This window comes from Zalophus californianus, chromosome 9 (genome assembly GCF_009762305.2).
Source record: "Zalophus californianus isolate mZalCal1 chromosome 9, mZalCal1.pri.v2, whole genome shotgun sequence".
Taxonomy (NCBI): Eukaryota; Metazoa; Chordata; class Mammalia; order Carnivora; family Otariidae; genus Zalophus; species Zalophus californianus.
Window position 1 is genome coordinate 93,484,476 of NC_045603.1, and position 20,551 is coordinate 93,505,026.

At 38.8% G+C, this 20,551-nt stretch overlaps 1 protein-coding gene across 2 annotated transcripts in view; it reads right to left on the reverse strand.

Moving 5' to 3' along the window:
- The window catches only part of BORCS5 (BLOC-1 related complex subunit 5), a 98,221-nt gene extending 78,256 nt beyond the window's left edge, over positions 1–19,965 (reverse strand). Inside the window, exons 1-2 of one of the 2 annotated variants that reach the window (XM_027594838.1) lie at positions 19,878–19,965; positions 16,849–16,992 (exon numbers count right to left, since the gene is read on the reverse strand). In XM_027594838.1, coding sequence (XP_027450639.1) covers positions 16,849–16,992; position 19,878 — 145 coding nt within the window. In that variant the 5' untranslated portion in view covers positions 19,879–19,965. The other variant, XM_027594837.1, reaches the window with a different exon arrangement.
- Positions 19,966–20,551: the final 586 nt, after the last annotated feature.

The window sequence follows — 20,551 nt, forward strand, 5'->3', positions numbered from 1 at the left end:
AAAAACCTGTGGTACATCCAGACAATGGAATATTATTCAGCAGTTAGAAGAAATAGCTATCAAGTCACAAAAAGATATGGAGAAACCTTAAATATATGTTTTAAATGCAAGAAGTCCATCTAAAAAGGCTATATACTGTAGGATTCCAATTACATGACATTCTGAAAAGAAGAAACTATGAACACAGTAAAAATATCAGTGGTTGCCAAGAGTTCAGGGAGTAGGGAGAGAGGAGTGAATAGGTGAAGCACAGGGGATTTTTAAGGCAATGTATGATACACTTAATGATATGATATTCTGTACGATAACAAATGAATGGTGGATACAAACATTTGTTGAAACCCACAGAATGTACAACACAAAGAGTAAACCCTAATGTAAACTATGGACCTTAGTTAACAATAATGTGTCAGATTTGACCCCTCAGTTGTAATAAATGTACCACACTAATATAAGAATGTTAACAATAAGGGAAACTGGATGGGGAGTTAATAAAGGAGTATATGGGAAATCTTGTACTTCCCATTCAATTTTTCTATAAACCTATAACTGCTCTAAGAAAATAAAATCTATTAATTTTTTAAGAAGTGCACATGGAACATTTTCCAGGATAGACCATATACTAAACTATAAATCAAGTCTCAATAAATAGGATTAAATAATACAAAGTATATTCTCTGACGACAATGGAATTAAATTATAAATCAACAACAGACAGAAATCTGGGAAATCCCAAAATATTCTGAACTTAAACAACATAATTCTAAATCACCTGGATGGTCAAAGAAGAAATCAAAATGGAAATTAAAAAGTGTCTTGAACTGAATAAAAATAAAAATGATATCAAAATTTATGAGCTACAGCTAAAGCAGTGAAGAAAATTTATTGCTTTCAAATGCCTATTTCAGAAAAAAAAAGAAAGATGTAAAGTCAATAAACTAAACTTATACCTGAAGAAACTAGAAATAAAAGTGTAAATAAACTGAGCAAAAGAAAGGAAAATAATAAAAATTAGAGCAGAAAGCAATGAAATAGAAAACAGAAAAACAAAAGAGAAAGTCAATGATGCCAAAAGTTGGTTCACTAAACAGATCAAAACTGACAAATCTGTAGCCAGATTGATTAAGAAAAAAGCAGAGAAGACTCAAATGATCAATTTGACTCAAATGATCAACTTTTTTTTTTAAGATTTATTTATTTATTTATTCATGAGAGACAGACAGAGAGAGAGAGAGAGAGAGGCAGAGGGAGAAGCAGGCTCCCAAGGAGCAGGGAGCCCGATGCGGGACTCGATCCCAGGACCCTGGGATCATGACCTGAGCCAAAGGCAGACGCTTAACCATCTGAGCCACCCAGGCGCCCTCAAATGATCAACTTCTAATTCCATCAGGAATGGAAAAGGGACATCAAGACTGACCTCACAGAAATGTACAAGATTAAAAGGGAATACTATGAAAACTATCACACCAACAATTAGATAACTTAAATAAAATAAACAAATTCCTAGAAAGACAAAAATTACCAAAACTGACTCAAGAAGAAACAGAAAATGTGAATAGACAAGACCTACACCAAGTAAAGAAAATCTCAGTTCCAATGGCTTCACTGTGAATTATACCAAATAGTTAAATAAATAAAATACAAAAGTCTTACAGAAAAGAGAGGAAGAAATACTTCCCAACTAATTTTATAAATCCAGTATTACCCTCATACCGAAGCCATCTCAAGAAAAACAAAACAAAAATTACAAACTAATCTCAATTTGTGATAGATCGAAAAGGACTGACGTGTGCAAAAAGGTCCAGATATGTGCATGCAGATTTTTCTCTTAACCTAACCATTTAGAGTACAGGAGTATATATATTTTAAAAGTATGCTTTATTGAGGATTAAAAAAATTTCCAATATCATATGTATATACGGTAGACCCTTGAACAAATCGGGTTAGAAATGTCAACCCCCCACCCACCCACCACAGTAAAAAATCTGCACGTAACTTCTGACTCCCCAAAAACTTAACTACTAGTAGCCTACTGTTGACCAGAAGCCTTACCAATAACATAAGCAATCAACACATATTTTCTATATTTTGTCTTAAATATTGTATTTTTACAAGAACGTAAACTAGGAAAACAAAATGTTATTAAGAAAATCATAAGGAAAAGAAAATACATTTACAGTACTGTATTTATTGAAAAACAAAACCTGCGTATAAGTGGACCCACACAATTCAAACTGGTGTTGTTCAAGGGTCAACTATGTAAAATTCATGCACTGATTTTAGAACCTAATTATACTCAACACCTCTACAAACACGAGGTGTTCCTCCATTGTTCTTCTTGGCCTACAGGGTAATCTACGTAGAGATGATGGAAGTATATAAGGAAGGCCCATAGGCTGAACTGCAATAAAGTATTTTTTATTAAAATACAGTTTATAGGTTGGTGGTAAAGCCCTGAGAAGCCTCATTAGATTACTGTGAACATCCTGAAAAAGGGGGTGGGGTATTAAATAATAGTTTGAAGAGCCAAAGTTTAAGTGGCCTTAAAAGCCAGGACATTGAAATGTAACACTGTATGTCAACTATACTTCAATTAAAAACAATTAAAATTAAAAAATGCAATTGTGTGTCCTGTATACTTCAATTTAAAAAAAAAAAAAAGGCCAGGACATTGGGGAAATTTATCTATTAGCTAAAATATATAGAGAAGTGTTAAAATCCAGGGTCTTTAGAAGTTCTACTTCCTTGTTTTTTTGTTTTTTGTTTTTTTAAAGTTTTACTTATTTATTTGACAGAGAGAACACAAGTAGGCAGAGCAGTAGACAGAGGGAGAAGGAGAAGCAGGCTCCCCGTCGAGCATAGAGCCCAATGCGGGGCTTAATCCCAGGACCCTGGGACCAGGACCCGAGCTGAAGGCAGAGGCTCAACTGACTGAGCCACCGAGGCGCCCCTACTTCCTTGTTTTCAAGGTAACTCATTGTTGCCTTGAGTTGTCCTGGCAAATTTCTATCCTAAAGATTATACAGGGGTAGGAGATTCTAAAACTTTTCTTCTAACATCTGAACCTCTCACTTGAAAACTTATCCCAAATATGGAATTGCAATCTTTTCTAAGATGACATTGTATTTTTAAACTTTTTATTTTTTTTAAGATTTTATTTTTAAGTAATTTGTACACCCAACACAGAGCTTGAACTCATAACCCCGAGATCAAGAGTCACATGCTCTACTGACTGAGCCAGGCAGATGCCCCTAAATCTTTTATTTTTAAAATAAGTTAACTTTAAGAATAAAGTTGCATAAAACATAGGATCCCTATACGCCCTTCACCAGCTTCCCCTAATATTAACATAGTACCTAACCATAGCACAATTATCAAAACCAGGAAACTGACATTGGTACAATACAATCAACTAAACTATACACCTAATCATAAGTTACCATTTTTTCCTCTAATGTCCTTTTCTATTCTAAGATCCAATTTAGGACCCCACATTGCAGGTCTCCTTAATTTCCTCTAAACTATGACAATTCTTCAGTCATTCCTTATCTTCCATGATTTTGGCTCTTGTGAAAAACAGTGGTCAGTTGTTTTGTAGCATGTTCATAATATTTTTTTTACTGATTTAATAATTTGATATCATCAAGCATCATTTATTGAAGGTTTACTACATGCCAGGCACTATGCTAAGCTCTCTACCCATTTTCTCTCTTTTAAACAGAAATATTTTTAATAAACTTTAAAGCAGAAGCATTCCTCTAAAATTAAAGAGTAGTCTTTAATTCACCCTTCAAGTGTTAGTGCTTTGTAAATTACAAAGCATTATAAAACATATTATTTTCACCCACCCCAATATCCTTTAATGTCCCCTGCCCCCTAAAAAAATATTAAGTCCAAGTATACGCCTTAAATTCAGAGCCCTGAAACTTAGGACCTTTCTGATCTTTACTGCCCACATTCTCCTACTTTTAAACCTTGGCTCATTACTTCCTTCACTTGTACGGGCCATCCCTTTTCACCTCTAAATACGCTTTCATTAGGACACCTCTAATCATTGCCCCAAGAGCTACAGATCCCCTGAAATCCCACAGAATTTAATGCCTGTAGTGCTCATTTGGTTCATACACACTATCCTGAGCTGTGGATACATGCTTTTGTAGATTCTTGTCTCCCAAACAAGACTTTCTGAGATAGAGGACTCATGGCTTCTTTGCCTTGTGACATGTACTACAGACTACCTTAATGCTTAATAACATTTACTGAATACCTATCAAGTGCCAAGCCTTATGTGCTAGGTCCTGAGAAATTAGAGATGATTAAAACATAATCCCAACTCTTGAGAAATTTCTGGTGTAACAAACAGTTCTTTGAGTACAGTGATACACTAAAAATAGAGTTTTCTCTCCAAAAAATTAAGGTCACTAAAAGTTTCCTGTAGCAATAATTTTTTTTCCTTTGCTGTCTTGATAAACACTAAAATAACTAATTATAGATTACTCATGTGTCACAAAATTTGACATATTTTCCAACTAGCTTGTGCTTGAAGCAAGCTGTGACCTGGTTTTATGAGAAATCCAGATGCTACAGAGTAGCCTTTGCAAATATTGCCACAGGTTGTAGCAGTTTGAAGCAGCTTACTAATTGTTACAGTCTAGTGACATCTAGTGGCGAAATTGTTAGAGACAGCACTGCCATAAGTTCCACTGCATTAAAGGGAGGCCATCTTATGAACAAAAATGGCAAAATATAAAAATGAACTATGATATTTATTAGCATTAAAGTATGTTTTAGTGTCTCTTTGGCCTATGTAACTGTTTACTCCTCTCGGCTGGATTTATCTTTTTTTTTCCTTCCCTTGAGGCTGGTACACATTAATATTGATGTAAGATTTACTGAAATAAAAAACACTAAGAGAAAAGTCCTCAGTGAAAAAGACTAAATGAAGAACCAAGCAACCCCCAATTGTAACATGTCCCTTCCAAAAATCCTGCAAGTCAAAACCCCATTTTTGTTTATATGTATTTGCTTACTGACACTTTCATATGTGGGTAAACAGGCATACAAGTGTGTTTAGAATCTTTTGTTAATGATTTTCATTAGCTCATATGAGGCAAGTAATTATCTATTCAAAGTCATTCTTTAAATTAATACTTTGGGGGTGCCGGGGTGGCTCAGTCGGTTAAGTGTCTGCCTCTGGCTCAGGTCATGATCCCAGGGTCCTGGGATGGAGCCCCATGGCAGGCTCCCCTCAGTGGGGAGCCTGCTTCTCCCTCTCCTCCCCACTCATGCTGTCACTATTTCTGTCTTTCTCTCAAATAAATAAATAAAATCTTTTTTAAAAATTAAAAAAATAATACTTTGCATTTCACTGGCTTTCCGTGAAACTAAATTTTGCTGGAAAAAAATATTTAAACATTACCAAAACCCAGTGACTTTTAACAAATTCTTTTACAAATAATGAATTCTCAATGAGTCCAAAATTTAATGTATAGGCATTAAATGTGAATCAGTTTTAACAATGGAGATTTCATCCAAAAATAGTAAAAACATAATGACATATTCCAAAATACTCTTACGATAACCACATCGCTTTAAAAGTATCTAAAATCATTTAGTTGAATGATCTAACACTTCTGTGATCTCAAGTAGTATTTTAAGTTCAGAAACACCTAGCTCATTGCTTCTCAGCCTTTTGCCTAAGATCAAGTGCAGAAACATCTAGCTCAGTGTTTTCCAAAGTGAATCACCTGGAATGCTAGTTTAACATACTCAGACTTCCTGAGTTTGGGGCCTTAAAATCCACATTTTTAAGAAAGTTTCTCCACGTGTCTTTTTATGCATAACAGAGCTTTGGAAGTGATTACTATCAAGAGCACAAATATAAATTCTTCTAAGTTGTTCTAGTCAACCATTCCTGCCTCTCAGAATAAGTTACTCCACCCTTTAGATTCTCTAAAGCATTAAGTTTTATTAGCACTCCATGTTGAATCACAATTATCTGTTAAGAATATATTCCCCTCATTAGACTGTCAGCTCTTCATAGGAAGGAATAATGTCTTTTTTGTTTTTATATCTCTAGCTTAAAAATATCTGATAAATAGCAACAGCTCAATTAATTTGGTTAAATGAATAAATATATGAAACATCACAGTTCTATAAAGATTATGTGACTTTCACTTTTGCCAGAATGGAAAAATTAATCTTTCCAAAATCAGTTAAAATTTGGGGGGGAGGGGACAGAATTTTTTTTAATTCTGGGAACACCTTTAAAACCTTGGCTTTCCTAAATAAACATTTCAGTCTCAAATGCTAATGCTTAAAAATAGAATTTATATACGTGATTTTTGGAAAAGTAGAAAAACTGGAGATGACTAACAGATTCTTCTACTATGCAACTTTGAAATATCTCTAGGCTGCAGCTTAGCAAAAACTATTGACAAACCAGAGCCTTAAAAAGAAATACATACATCTATCTTTATTGTCATATTCCAAGAGTAATCGGTTAGCTTATCCAGGAAATGATACTGCTTAGAAAGATATATCCTTGGGTACTAGCTACAGTAAGCCGTGTATATCTTGTTTAAATTCATAACACAAAAGTTTAAAGAAACAAAAAAGAATAAGAGTATACAAACTAATAGTTAATTATTCCAGGAAGTTAAGGTCTAATACGGCTTAAAATTAAAATCAGAATTTAACCTGCATACATATGGGTATCTAGAGTAATAAAAGAAAATCAAAGCAGTACATCCCAGGTATAATTTTGGTCAAGAATTCTTCTGGCATCTTTTAATGAGAACTTTTGGTTTATATGGACGATCCTTTAAATCATGAATCTACTCCCCAACCTTATCTTCTCTACCCCCAAAGCCCAGCTCAAATGTTACTTCCTCTGTGAAGCCTACCCCAAATTCCCAGAGTAAATTAATGATTCTCTTCTCTATGCACACCCAACCTTTTCGGCGTGCAGCCACTATTACTCATACTATTTTGTTGTAAGTTACTTACCTATCTAAATCACTCACAAAACTGTAAGCCCCTTAAGGGCACCAACTGTGCCTTACATTCTTTGTAGCTCCACTCTCTGGAACACTGCCAAGCACCTGGCAGGTGTTTACCACTAGAGTTGACCCTTGAACAGCACAGATGTGAACTGTGCAGGTCTACTTAAGATTTAGATTTTTTTCAATAAATACTGAACTGCAAATACATTTTCCTTCTTATGAATTTCTTAGTAACATTTTCTTTTCTCTAGCTTGCTTTTCTTTAGGATTTTATTTATTTATTGGAGAGAGAGTGAGAGCACAAGTGGAGGGAGGAGCAGAGGGAGAGAGAGAAGCAGACTCCCCACAGAGCAGGGAGTCTGACCTGGGGCTCAATCCCAGGACTCCAGGATCATGACCTGAGCCTAAGACAGACGCTTAACTGACTGAACCACCCAGGGACCCCTCTAGCTTACTTTTTTGTATGAATACAGTATATAATATATATAACAAAATTACGTGTTAATCAGCAGTTTATGTCCTTGGTAAGTCTTCTGGTCAACAGAACACTATTAGGAAAAAAACAACAATGCTATTAGTAGTTACGTTTTGGGGGGAAAGTCAAAAGTCACACACAGATTTTCAACTGTGGGGAGGTCCACACCCCTGACACCTACACTGTTCAAGAGTCAATTATATACTGCAGAGATGAATGATCAACAGAGTAATCAAAAGCTGTTGGCATGAGGTGCTTAAGTAAAACAGAAAAATAAAGATTACAAAGCACTTTTTTTGAGGATTTTTGCTTCTGCTCATGAAGGATTGTTACTATGCCTTCCAGTCATAAACAACTAGATACCAGACCAAAAATACGACACTCTTTTCAGATATTGTATCACAGGCAGTGTAAGGCTTTGATCCCTGACAGAAGGAAAACAAGCGAGTCCTATCATTTCCCCAGATTATTAGTGAAAAGCATTCTCCAGGATGCAGACCAGGTCGGGATATCCATAAAGAGCCCAGTGGACTCAGTGCGTTGGAGAGAGAGAATGTGGAGTTTGGAGAGACTAAGGGATCAGAGTTTACACAACAGAATCTGAGAAAGGAGAGAGCTCAATAAAAGAGCACTCTAGGGAACTGCACAGGGCACCCTTGAGTGTCTGGCTGCACATTAAGCTGTATGAGGTAGAATTCTCCAAGGCTGGAGAAAGAACTACAGGAAAGCAGTAAGCCAAACCAGTTCTGAAATTCACATAGGGCTAAGAGCAGTTCACATTCCCACCCTGCGAGAGTGGAGGGACTTCATAATACATGGGCAACAGGTAAAGCAGTCAGAAGGCTGCTGCCTTAGTAGCAAAGCTCAGCTAAACTTGACTAAAGGCTGCTCTGGATAAGCCCTAACAAAAACGTAAAGGCACGTTCAGAAAGAGTCAAACTGATTACAAGTAATTTATGCCAGAATAAAGTCCAATATACTTTAAAGGAACAAAGCAAAATCTAGCACCCAGAAACACATTATATAAAATACCTGCATACAATAAAAAAATTTCCAGGCACGCAAAGAAGTAGGAAAATATGACCTGTAATACAGAGGAACTTCATTCAATAAAAAACAGATCCAGAAATGATGGACTAGCAGTAAAAAGTTAAAATATTATAAACACACTCTTTATGTTCAAAAAGTAGAGAACATAAGCATAATATGCAAAGAAATGATGACTTTTTTAAAAGGAGGGGAGGTACATCTAAAGCTGAAAAGTCCAATTATCTGTAACTAAAAATTCATTGGACAGAATTAAGAAAAGTATAGACATCATAGAAAAAAAAAAAGACTACTAAACCTGGAAACACAGAAATAAAATTATCCGAAGGACAAAAAGGAGAGAGACCAAAAAAAAAAAAAAAAAGAAATTGAAAGGTGCATCAGTCATCAGTGACCTGTGAGACAACATCAACGGGTTTAACATAGAAAATGGAGTCCATGAAAAGAAGGGGTGGGGGCAGAAAAATATTGGAAGAAATAATAGCCAAAATATTTGATAAAGACTATAGATCAAAGAACACTTGGAACACATCGGTGTGAACTTAGCATTTTCAATATATACAAATACAAAAATACACACAAGTGTAAATATGTGTATTATGTATATACACATATATATATTTCCTTGCTAAATCCACTGAGAAGACCTAAGAGTGGTTTTTAAATACCACTCTCCACTAAAAGAACCAGGGCTCCTGGTGAAATGCCTGATTCTAGGGCTGGGGCCAAGGAAGAATAAGAAAAATCTGGAACATTATTTTGCACCAGGAAGTAAAAACATGCTCAAAGAAGAATGAGAGTATGTCAAAAGGCCACAGTAAGCTACAACCAACAATGTTCCAACTGGCTAAACTTGGAGTTTTTTTTTTTAAAGATTTTATTTTTTCAAGTAATCTTTACACTCAACATGGGGCTCGAACCCATAACCCCAGGACCAAGAGTTGCACACTCCACCAACTGAGCTAGCCAGGCACCCCTAAATTTGGAGCATTTTGAGATTAAAAATAAATAGTGATTGTCACAGATTATAATTCATCAAATAAAAAAAATTTACCATTCCAAATGGACTTAAATAAATACATGAATAAATAAATGGAGAGATGAGAAAGTTCTTGATGGCGGAATGTAGAAGGAATGATAAAAGGTAGAAAAATCACTATTTAGCAACTGCTTCTGTGTAATTAATTCAAACAAGAAACAGCAATGGATATTATAACCAGTGAAGGAGAAAGTGTGTTGAGAAATGAGATTTCACAGAGTCCCACAATATCTCCTCAAAAACTTACCAAAAAAAAGGGCAAAAATTTATCTTCAGATAAAGAAAAACAGAAAGAATTTATTTCCAGGTGATCTGCACTGCAAGAAATGCTACAAGAAGGTCTTCAGACTAAAAATAAATGACATCAAATAGAAACCTGAATCTAGAAAAAGGGACTAAGAATTCCAGAAATGGTAAATATGTGGGGAGACATAATATTCTATATATAGTTTATTCTTCTCTTAACTTCTTTAAAAGATATGTGATTGTTTAAAATAGATATATATTGTTAAATATAATATATACAATTATTTAACAGGATACAATAATATATGTTTTGTATATAATAAACAGATATTTCATAAATATATAACTTATAAATTTATATATAAATAATATATATAACCACTACATGGGATTCCCAGCATATGGAGATGCACTAATATGACAACTATAGCACATAGTGGGGTAAATGGAACCACACCATTAAAAGGTTCTTACATTTTATGAGAAGTGGTAAAATATTGACTCTATGTGAACTATGATTTTAAAGATGTGTATAATGGGGTGCCTGGCTGGCTCAGTTGGTGAAGTGTGTGACTCTTGATCTCAGGGTTGTGAGTTCAAGCCCCACGCTGGGTGCAGAGACTCCTCAAAAAGAAAATCTTTAAAAAAAAAAAAAAAAAAGATGGGTATTATAATCCCTAGAGCAACCACTAAAAACAATGCAAAAGAATACAACTAAAAAAGCTAACAGAGGGGACGCCTGGATAGCTCAGTCGGTTAAGCGCCTGCCTTCGGCTCAGGTCATGATCCCAGGGTCCTGGGATCGGCATCAGGCTCCTTGCTCAGCAGGGAGCCTGCTTCTCCCTCTGCCTGCCGCTCCCCCTGCTTGTTCTCTCCCTCTCTCTCTCTCTGACAAATAAACTAAAAAAAAAAAAAAAAATTTAAAAAACTAACAGAGGAGTTAAAATGGAATACTAAAAAAATTCAGTTGATTCAAAAAAGTCAGGAAAGGGGAGGAACCAAAAGCAGACCAAATAGAAAATGAAGAACAAATGGTAGACCTGAATCCAACTAGATCAATTTACACCCCAATTAAAAGACAGACTGCATGCACAGGTACAGAAGACTCAACTATACGCTGTCTACAAGAGATGCACTTTATTTTTTAAATATTTATTTATTTATTTATTTGCCAGAGAGAGAGAGAGAGCATGCACAAACAGGGGGAGCGGCAGGCAGAGGGAGAAGCAAGCTCCCCGCTGAGCAAGGAGCCCAATGTGGGACTCGATCCCAGGACCCTGAGATCATGACCTGAGCCTAAGGCAGACGCTTAACTGACTGAGTCACCCAGGCGTCCCAAGAGATGCACTTAAAGACACACACAAATAAAAATAGGAAAAGATATATGCTATGCAAACAGTAAGTGTGAGAAAGTTGGAGTGGCTGTATTAACATAAGACAAACAGACTTCAAGACAGGAGATAATGCCATAGATAGAAGGACAAATTCATAATAATAAAAGAGCCAATATAATAAATATCAATGTATGCATGCCTAATAACAGACTTCCAAAAGACTGGAAGAATAAAAGGCACAAACACAATCACAGCTGGAGATTTTAACAGCTTTAAGTGGTAGAACTCATTAATTAAATACCATCAACCACACCTTAATGTAAAACACTACACCCAACAACTGCACAACACATTCTTTTCAAGTGTACATGAATGTGTCTCATTCACCTAATAAAATAAGGTCCTATAAATGCTTGTTGAATAAATGAAATGAGCCAATACATACAAAGGTGGAAGGTGGGGCATGCTGAATTTAAAATAACACTTGGTTGTATTGACCAGTCCATAGTTGGAGAAATGGACAAGAAGCTGAAGCCGAGGGGCGCCTGGGTGGCTCAGTCTGTTGAGCATCTGACTCTTGATTTTGGCTCAGGTCATGATCTCAGGGTCCTGAGAGGGAGCTCCAAATCAGGGCTCCAGGGTGGAGTCTGAGTGGGCTTGAGGTCATCTCTCTCCCTCTGCCTCTGCCTCTGCCCCTCCCTCCACTCACACACTTGCTCACTCTCTCAATAAATAAAATCTTAAAAAAAAAAAAAAAGACGGGAAGATCTGTATCACAAGAGGAAAGAGGCTCAGTAAGCTAGATAGTAAAGACAAGGAAAGTACAGAAGCAAAGTCCCAGCAAATGGAGAAAAAAGTGAAATGGAAAGGCATTAAGTTTCAGAGAAAGGTATCGACATACCTACTCCGAGATGTGATGGAAAGAAACGAGAATGGATGCACGCACAGACGCGCTGAAGGGAGGAAAAAAGTGAGGCTGCTCTTGCAAAATGGCTCTGCCTTCTCTACTGGTTTAAAGGGATCATTCACCTAGTACTTGCAGCTCTTCTGAGTAAGGCTAACACTCTGCTGGTTAAGAGCCATGTTTAAAAGGTTAACTGAAGAGTTATTACATACACAAATAACCTACAAGGTAATCGGGAATACGTCATCAACTTTTCAAATATGGTATTCGGGGGGTGGGGGGTGGGAACAGACTCTCAGGATCAACCCTAGCTTAGAGGTCACCCTTAAGCCATTCAGAGAAGACCAAACTCTAAAATCCATTCACTCTTCCCCTCCTTTGGCATTCCATTTCCAAAACAGAGAGAAATTCTGACACCTGGCAGAGACAGGGGTCTGATGCACACAAAGACTCTCCACCTTTATTTTATTTGCCGGGCTAGATGAGTGGGTGAGAAAGATGTGAATAAACTGATCACTTGAAATGTAGCTCCCTCGTGTTCTCCTTACTACCCTTTTCCATTGACTCATTCCTTCCCAGCTCCAGCCTCATGCACTAATTCTCAATGTTCCATGTGATTTGAGAGCTTTCACTGCATGTTCCATGAGATTCTGCTCCACCAAGAAAAGCCCCAGACTTTTTTCACTGTCAAAATCTACTTCACATACATCATGTTCTTAACAACCAAACACAGAGCTCCCAATAAAACTGCTTAGCATCACTTAAGCATCTACACTGTATATGTCTGACTTTCTTTGTTGGTCACAAGGACAGTCTCTTCCTTAGGCAGCAAGACAATCTTACATTGTATCCAAAGTCAGTAACAAAAATGACAGGTCAGTTGTAAAGAAGGTCATATGTGTACACGTGTGTGTATGTGTGTGTGTGTGTATGCATATATTCATCATTAGGAGTGAACAAAAAAATTATATAACTTTTATATATAAAATATCAATTTTGCTTTTCTCTTATGAATATTTCATTTCTATAGATTGACATAAAATCATGTGATTCATTAAAAAATATAAGTGGTTGAATTTTAAGTAAGAGATTCATAGGGCTTGTTTAACCCCAGGAATCTAATTTGCATCAAATCTACATTTTGCTTTTGTGTTCTGTTGTGGCCATTTATTGCTACTTGTAATTTTTTAATTTTTCATTTTCTAGTAAATGCTTTACACTTCAAAATAAATTGCTAATTCAGAGACTGCTATGAAAAACAGAAATTCTTTTGGCTTAAATAAAAAGAGGAACAGATATTTGGCACCAGTATGGAGCATAAATTATACTCTGGTATATTTATCCAAAAGGGCTAAGACCAAGGAAAGAATCTGCTTATTAAAAATGCAAACATTACTTCAGTCATACGAATAGCCCCTAAACTCGCCCAGCTACTGCCTCTGCAGATCACCCACCAGCATTAGCACTACATCACATGACATTATGGAACAATAGCGAACTCTGTGTAATACTTGAATATATTGTTTTGAAAGAATAAACTGTCATTAACTTGAATAAAAAGCTTTCTGAAATCAAACCTGGGGGGTACAGCCCGCCCTGTGTGGCCTTTTTACTACTTTGAGAAATAGCCTCATCCTGAAAGCAGTAAAGGGTGAAAAAAGAGATTAGAGTATAAAGGCAACAGTGATGAGTGGTCCCTCCAGCAGCCCAGCAGGCAGACGGCAGGGCTCTAAATTACCGGGAAGAACAATGTCAAAGCAGGAGGCACCTAAAAATCCAAACAACCGCCCACCCACCACCCTATTTCCTTTTACAGCCTAGTGATCTCTATAATTGGCTTTGCTAGAATTGGAAAGTCTTATTCCATGTACAAAACAGTGAAAAACTCAATGTCCTGATGCCATCTCGAGATGGGCTATCCCTTCTAGCCATGTGACTTGAGGTAATGCATTCACGCTCTCTGAGCCTCAATGTTTTAATCTATAAAATGGGAAGAATAATAATATCATGCAGAAGTAGAGGAAGGAGGAGAGGGGTTAGCTCCTACTATTATCATAATTATACTTACTATTTCCACCCAACGGTCCCCTTTGCCTGTCTTTTCTAATTACTGAGAGGTTTCTTCTTCACCAGTGAAACACCAGCATTCACTTAAATGCTTGCTGGCTTTTTTTGTTCCCTGCAGTCTGGCCCCGGCCACGTGCTGCCACTTTTTTCATGCCACCCTCCGCAAGTAATTTCTCCACCTTCCTTAGCCAAATCCCAAATCGCCTCTTCATTGCAACTTGCCCCTCAGCAGCCTTCCTCTCTCTCACACACCTATTCTCAACATTCTCAACAAACAAGGTTCAAAGAGGGAGAAAACAAAAGCCAGGGAGACACAGCCAATGGGTAGCCAAGTCTCAATTTAAATCCAGGTATCACTGCAACCAAGTCCACCTACACCGCATTAACCGCACTGCGTTAATTATTCACTGTCAGGGTTCCTGGTGATGATTTTAAATCTGATGTTAGTTTCCCTGAAAACCAAGCCGATGCTTCCCCTACTAGTCAATTCATTATCATAAAATAAGAATTATATTTCCAATGCTTAGAAAAGAAACACTACCCCATGAAATTATTAAATATATTTCAAAATGCTGGGAGTTTTTTGGGTTTTGTTGTTGCTTGTTTTTAGTATTTCCCCAAAGTGAGGATAAATGTTGGGTCACATAAGGGCCTCACCCAGGACTAGAAGACTTTGGGAGGACACAGTTAACAGGCAGCAGAGGCACGAACTTGTGTGCCTGTGGGCAGTCCTACGTGCATGTCCGGAAGGGCTGGAGTACAGAACACAAGTGTCTCTCTAAGTTTCTAGAGATAAATTACATCTGATTGTCTTTTAATCTGATTGTACAAAGACACGTGGAGATAGAAATTTCATTAATGTTGGCTTCTCTGAAGAATCATATTATCCCTCAAAATAATGAAAACTATTAAGATGGGGAATAGGATATAATGTGTTGTTTCAGGTAAGAACCAAAGAGTTTCCCAAAGTCTAACACTGAGGCCTGTGGGAAAAGACTGAAAGCTTGGATTTCCTCACTGTAAAGCAGATGAAGTGCTGGGAAGAATGAGATGATACATGGCTCATCAATAAAGCATTATTTGTTTTACTTTTGTTTTTTTAGGTACAGTGCAGAATAGCATAACTAGTATTTGACATCAGTGATGAAGGTTCAAGTTCGACCTATCTGCCAGCTGTCTGATCTGACACAAATCATTCAAACATATTTACCCATATAAGGATTAAGGGGATGACACGTGTCTGTGTGTGTGTGGAGGGGGTACCTTCCAATACATATAGCTATATAAATGTAAGAAGTTTTATATTATATTGTACCAGGTTAAGTAAACCAGGGCCTTAAGTTCATTTATATTTCCTATTCTTTTGGAGGAAAAGAGAGACAGAAAGAGGGATTTTTTTTTTTTTAAGATTTTATTTATTTAAGAGAGAGACAGCGAGAGAAGGAACACAAGCAGGGGGAGTGGGAGAGGGAGAAGCAGGCTTCCCGCGGAGCAGGGAGCCTGATGCGGGGCTCGATCCCAGGGCCCTGGGATGACCTGAACTGAAGGCAGACACTTAACAACTGAGCCGCCCAGGCACCCCAGAAAGAGGGATTCTTATAGTAGAAACCCCGTTCAGTTAATAGAAAATCATTGCCACTACTTAATGGATATGAAAATAACATAAATTAACATAAAATTAAAATATATAATGAAATTATCAGGTGAATAATAAAATTCATATTAAAAGGTAACGGGCGCCTGAGTGGCTCAGTCGGTTAAGCGACTGCCTTCGGCTCAGGTCATGATCCTGGAGTCCTGGGATCGAGTCCCGCATCCGGCTCCCTGCTCAGCGAGGAGTCTGCTTCTCCCTCTGACCCTCCCCCCTCTCATGTACTCTCTCTCTCTCTCTCTCTCATTCTCAGTCTCTCAAAATAAATAAATAAATCTTTAAAAAAAAAAAAGGTAACTGGGTGGCAAAGCTGGCTGAGCATCTGACTCTTGATTTTGGCTCAGGTGATGGATCTCAGGATCAAGCCCCGTATCCAGCTCCCCACTCCTTGGGGAATCTGCTTGTCTCCCTCTTTCTCTGCATCCCCCTCCCCCGCTCATGCATGTTCACTCACACTCTCTCAAATAAATAAATAAATCTTTAAAAAATACAGATAAAAAAGGTAACTCTACCTCGGTAAACACTGATCAATATATGCTAATCCTCTCATACATATCCTCTCCTCTCATACAAAATGGTTGCCAGGATTAATTATAAGTGTATCAATGATTATAGAAATTTTCTCTATGTATCTGAACTAGTCAACCCATAGTCCAGACCACAAATAAGAGTGAAAATCTTTTCGAAGAAATATAACAGGTGAAGGCCAGCTCCAACACCATTCATTCATTCACTCAGTCCCTACTTGATACCAGGCTCTAGTCCAAGTGCTACAATTCAACAGTAAACAAAACACAGAAAGTTCCTATCATCGTAGAGCTAGCATTCTAACAGGGAAACACAGCCAGTAAACAAGTAAGTAAACTACGTAGCAGATAAATGGTGATTAGCTACCACAGAGAAAAACAGCCAAAAGTGTTTCAATTCTAAACAGGGCAGCTAAGGAAGCTTCACCAAAAAGATGCCATTTAAGCAAAAACCTAAACGAGATGAAGAAGGCACATGGCTATCTGGGAAGAGTAGTGTAGCTATGCAAACCTTTCCAGCAGGTCTAGATAAGACAAAAAACCCAAGTTCTTACCTTTCAAAAGCGGCTGGAAGGTTGGAATCTCTTGCAACTTGATGACATCGGGATCGTTGCTGACGTTCCGTGAGGGCTGGGAGCCTGGAGCTACAACCACAATATCATCCATCTTGGCTCTATGCTTTGCTGGAGAAGGGGTCACTGAAAATAAAGTTACACTGCTCAAGAGCTGCACGTTAGTCAGCCCGCTCTGCCTTACCAAAGCTGTTTTCGGTACAGTCATTAAAAAAAATATATTTTTACATAAAAAAATGTTAACTGTAGTTATCCTGCAGTGAGGGCTGGAAAAGGGGAGATGAATCATGGGGGACCTCTATTTTCTACTAAAAAAAACCCCTCAAACATTACAGGAACCTATAACATGCATGAAATTGCTTTTGTAATTAAAAATATCTTATTATTCAGCACTCAAAAATATAGGTAGATTATGTTTTTAATTTTTATTTCTTTGATCCTCCTGACATTGTCCCTATTTTACCAATGAGAAAATGAGGGTACAAAATATGGCTGTGACCAACCCAAACTCAATAGTGCTAGAAAAACAGGAAAGGAATTGGAGGTCTTTGGGATATTGGTATATGTGGCCCATCCCTGTGAAACTGAGGTTGCAAGCTGTCTAGCCACTTGATCACAGCAAGTCGGGTGTATTTAATACATCTTACTCATGGGGGGGGGGAAATCATGGTTCTTAACCCTCTATGATGGATCTATTCCTGAGGCACCAGCCCCCTCACCCTTACAATTACAAGCACTAGTCCAAGAAGGGCAGAAATAAACAGTAGGTCCATTCTAGGCTGAGGCCAAATTCAGCAATTTGTAGGACGCTAGACAGGCAGGTCAATTTCAGGTCCCTTGAGAGAAAGTAAAGCATTTGTAGGGAATTGATTCAAACTACCAACAACTTCCTAGACCTCTCCTCAAATATCTTCCTGGTTAGGGCAAGAATAAACCTTTAAAGTGGTTTACCCTCTAGAAGGTAATATTTGCAAGCTCATCAAAGTCATGTCTCAACGGTTGATGCTGGGATGTCACAGAACTGCCCTGCCTCCTGGAGGCTACAGTCTCCCGTGGCTTGGCATTTACTCTTTTAGAAGCTCTGCTACTTTTACTGCTCTTCAAGAAGTACCTCTTAACCTCTTTTGGTAAATTCCCTAACATTTCACAAATCCCAAGCCAGAAATCTTTTCTGCTACAAATTAAGTGATTTCTTTTTCCCCAGACCCCAGATTTCACTGGGTTCTAGATAATCTCTATCACCTTGCCTGTATAATGGGACTGTAAGGATTAAATGTAGATACACGTAAACCGCTTAGCACAGGGGAATCGGCAAAGTCTAACCTATGCTGTTAGTTAGTATGCTACAGTACCAGAGTTCGTGCTGGCCGTAGGTGAGCAAGCGTATTAAAAAGATGTTGCACTTCTTCCCCTCAATATGCTTCTGGACTGACACAGAGGCAAGAAAATAAAGGGTAACAACTCTTACTGTATTTTCTGTAACAGATAAAATATTCTGGGCCTTCCAAGGAAATAGAAGGATGTATAGCAAAGCTAGTAGATGCTGCTCACCATTAAAAGCTGTCCCAATATAGCCCCCCAAATGAGGGTCTGAACTAGTCTTGAAGGACACATTTCATTGTGGAATAACCCTAAATCTGTCAGCTTCTACATTTCTGAATTACAGATCTTACCAGGCAGAGAACAGCTCTACGTATCTAAAGACAGTTGTGGATTCTAAGACTATTTAGCACCTTTCTTTTCCCATCTGTAAAACAGGGTTTAAAATTTCATAATATATACAAATATCGAATCATTAGATCGTACACCTGTAAGTAATAGGTTATATTTAGGCTCCAGATTTAATCCAATTTGGATTAGCAACTCCAGCATATCCAGATCAGTCCCAGTTGTCCTAGGGTTTGTGGCTAACCAAAAAAATTAAAAAGCATATGATCCTCAATTAAGCATCAGTTGTTTTATTTACTGAGTGCTTAGTATATTCCTAACACAATAATTCTCCCATTCCTATCTGAAACGCTGGGAGAAATCTTAAAAAATCGCAAGGGGGAAGAATAGAGAAAAACACCAGAGCCTACGGTGCTGGCCGACTCCTATACTATTAGAAAAGGAGTCGAGACACCTTCTCAAGGGAAAATGCAGTTTCTGGAGATGTTTGCACCCAAGGGTTCAAAGCGATCGTACACCTGTCACACATTCCTTCTGAAAAGGAACCTCCAAGACCCACTTTAAGAAGGAACATGTTCCTAGAGGTCCTGTCTATGATCCATCCACTCTGTGAACCAAAGCTCACTGTGTCAGTCATAAGTACTAACGCCAAAAATGAATTAGGTCGTCCCGTAAAGAGGCGGCGGTGCTGGGAGAAACAGCTGCTTTGGAAAATAAATAATAGGCATAGGCGCACACGCTGGTTTAGCTTGCAGTCACAGGCACTCATTGCCATCAGGGGAATGACGGCTAGGGCAGACGGGGACTTTTTTCTCTTTTTTCAAGGAAAAAAAAAAAAAAAACATGGTGAGGGCTCTCTGTGCGTTCGTGTCCGCGGTCCCAGTCCCCACTAGGCTGGGAGGCAGATCCCTCCGCAAGCGGACAGGGCCGGCTGGAGGAAGGTGGAAGTTAGGACACCGACCTGAGGAGTTCAGATCGTTGGGTCGGCTCTCGACCTCGGAGCTCTGCTCACTGCCCATGGTGCCGGCAGCGGTGGCAGCGGAGGAACGGCGGGCCAGGCGGTCACCGCTCCGGCGGCGGGACGACCGGGCAGGGGCCGGGGACCGGGGCAGGGATGCTACACCGAGTGTGGGCGCCGCTACAGGGCCGACCTGCGGAGACTGCGCGCCGGGCCCACGCAGGTGCGCGGGCAGCGGGGGATGGGAGGCCCTATTTGGGGAACAGACGCGCAAGGAAGCGCAACGAAGCTCGCCCGCTTTCTTCGGGGGACCCTAAAGGGAAGAGGTGAAGAACACCGGCTTCAGCCGCGCCAGCAACCGGCGGGCGGCGCCGCTTTCACTCACTCGCTCATGCGCCGCAAGCTCGCTCCTTCCGGGACGCGGATTGGCGGCGCTGACTGCGCGCGGCCTTCAGTTCCGGGTTGGAGAGGCCACCACGCCCCGGCCCGAGGGAGGGCGGGTAGGGTGACTAGGTCGTCGTAGCCTTAAAGGGCCCGACCGCCTCAAAGCCAGAACGCCCCGAAAGAGTAAGGCCTTCCCTAGTATAATGATGTGTCGCCTTTAAGCATCACCCATATTTTTGCACTTTACTGTTAGAACTTTTTAAGGGGGGGAGGGATTGTTTGTTTTGTTGAGGTATAATTGACATATAACACTTTATTAGCTTCAGGTGTACAGCCTAGTGATTCAGTATTTGTATATATTGCAAAATTTTAAACCCTGTTTACAGATGGAGAAAGAGAGGTCCTAGATAGATTTAGGATTAGAATCCACAACTGTCTGCATGCAAAGCTTCTGTTTCAGTTCCGGAAGCTAGGAGTTTGGCAGTGGACAGCCATACAAAAAATATAGATGGTGAAGGAAGGACCTGGAAGTAGAAAGAAAGGAAGAAATAGAAAACGCTGATTCACATGTTATGGTGTGTGTGCATCCTCAGAGGAAAGTGGATGCCCCAAAACACTTTCTGGGGACCTTGACAGTTATTCACAAGCCATTCCGAAACCAGCAAAGGTGAGGCT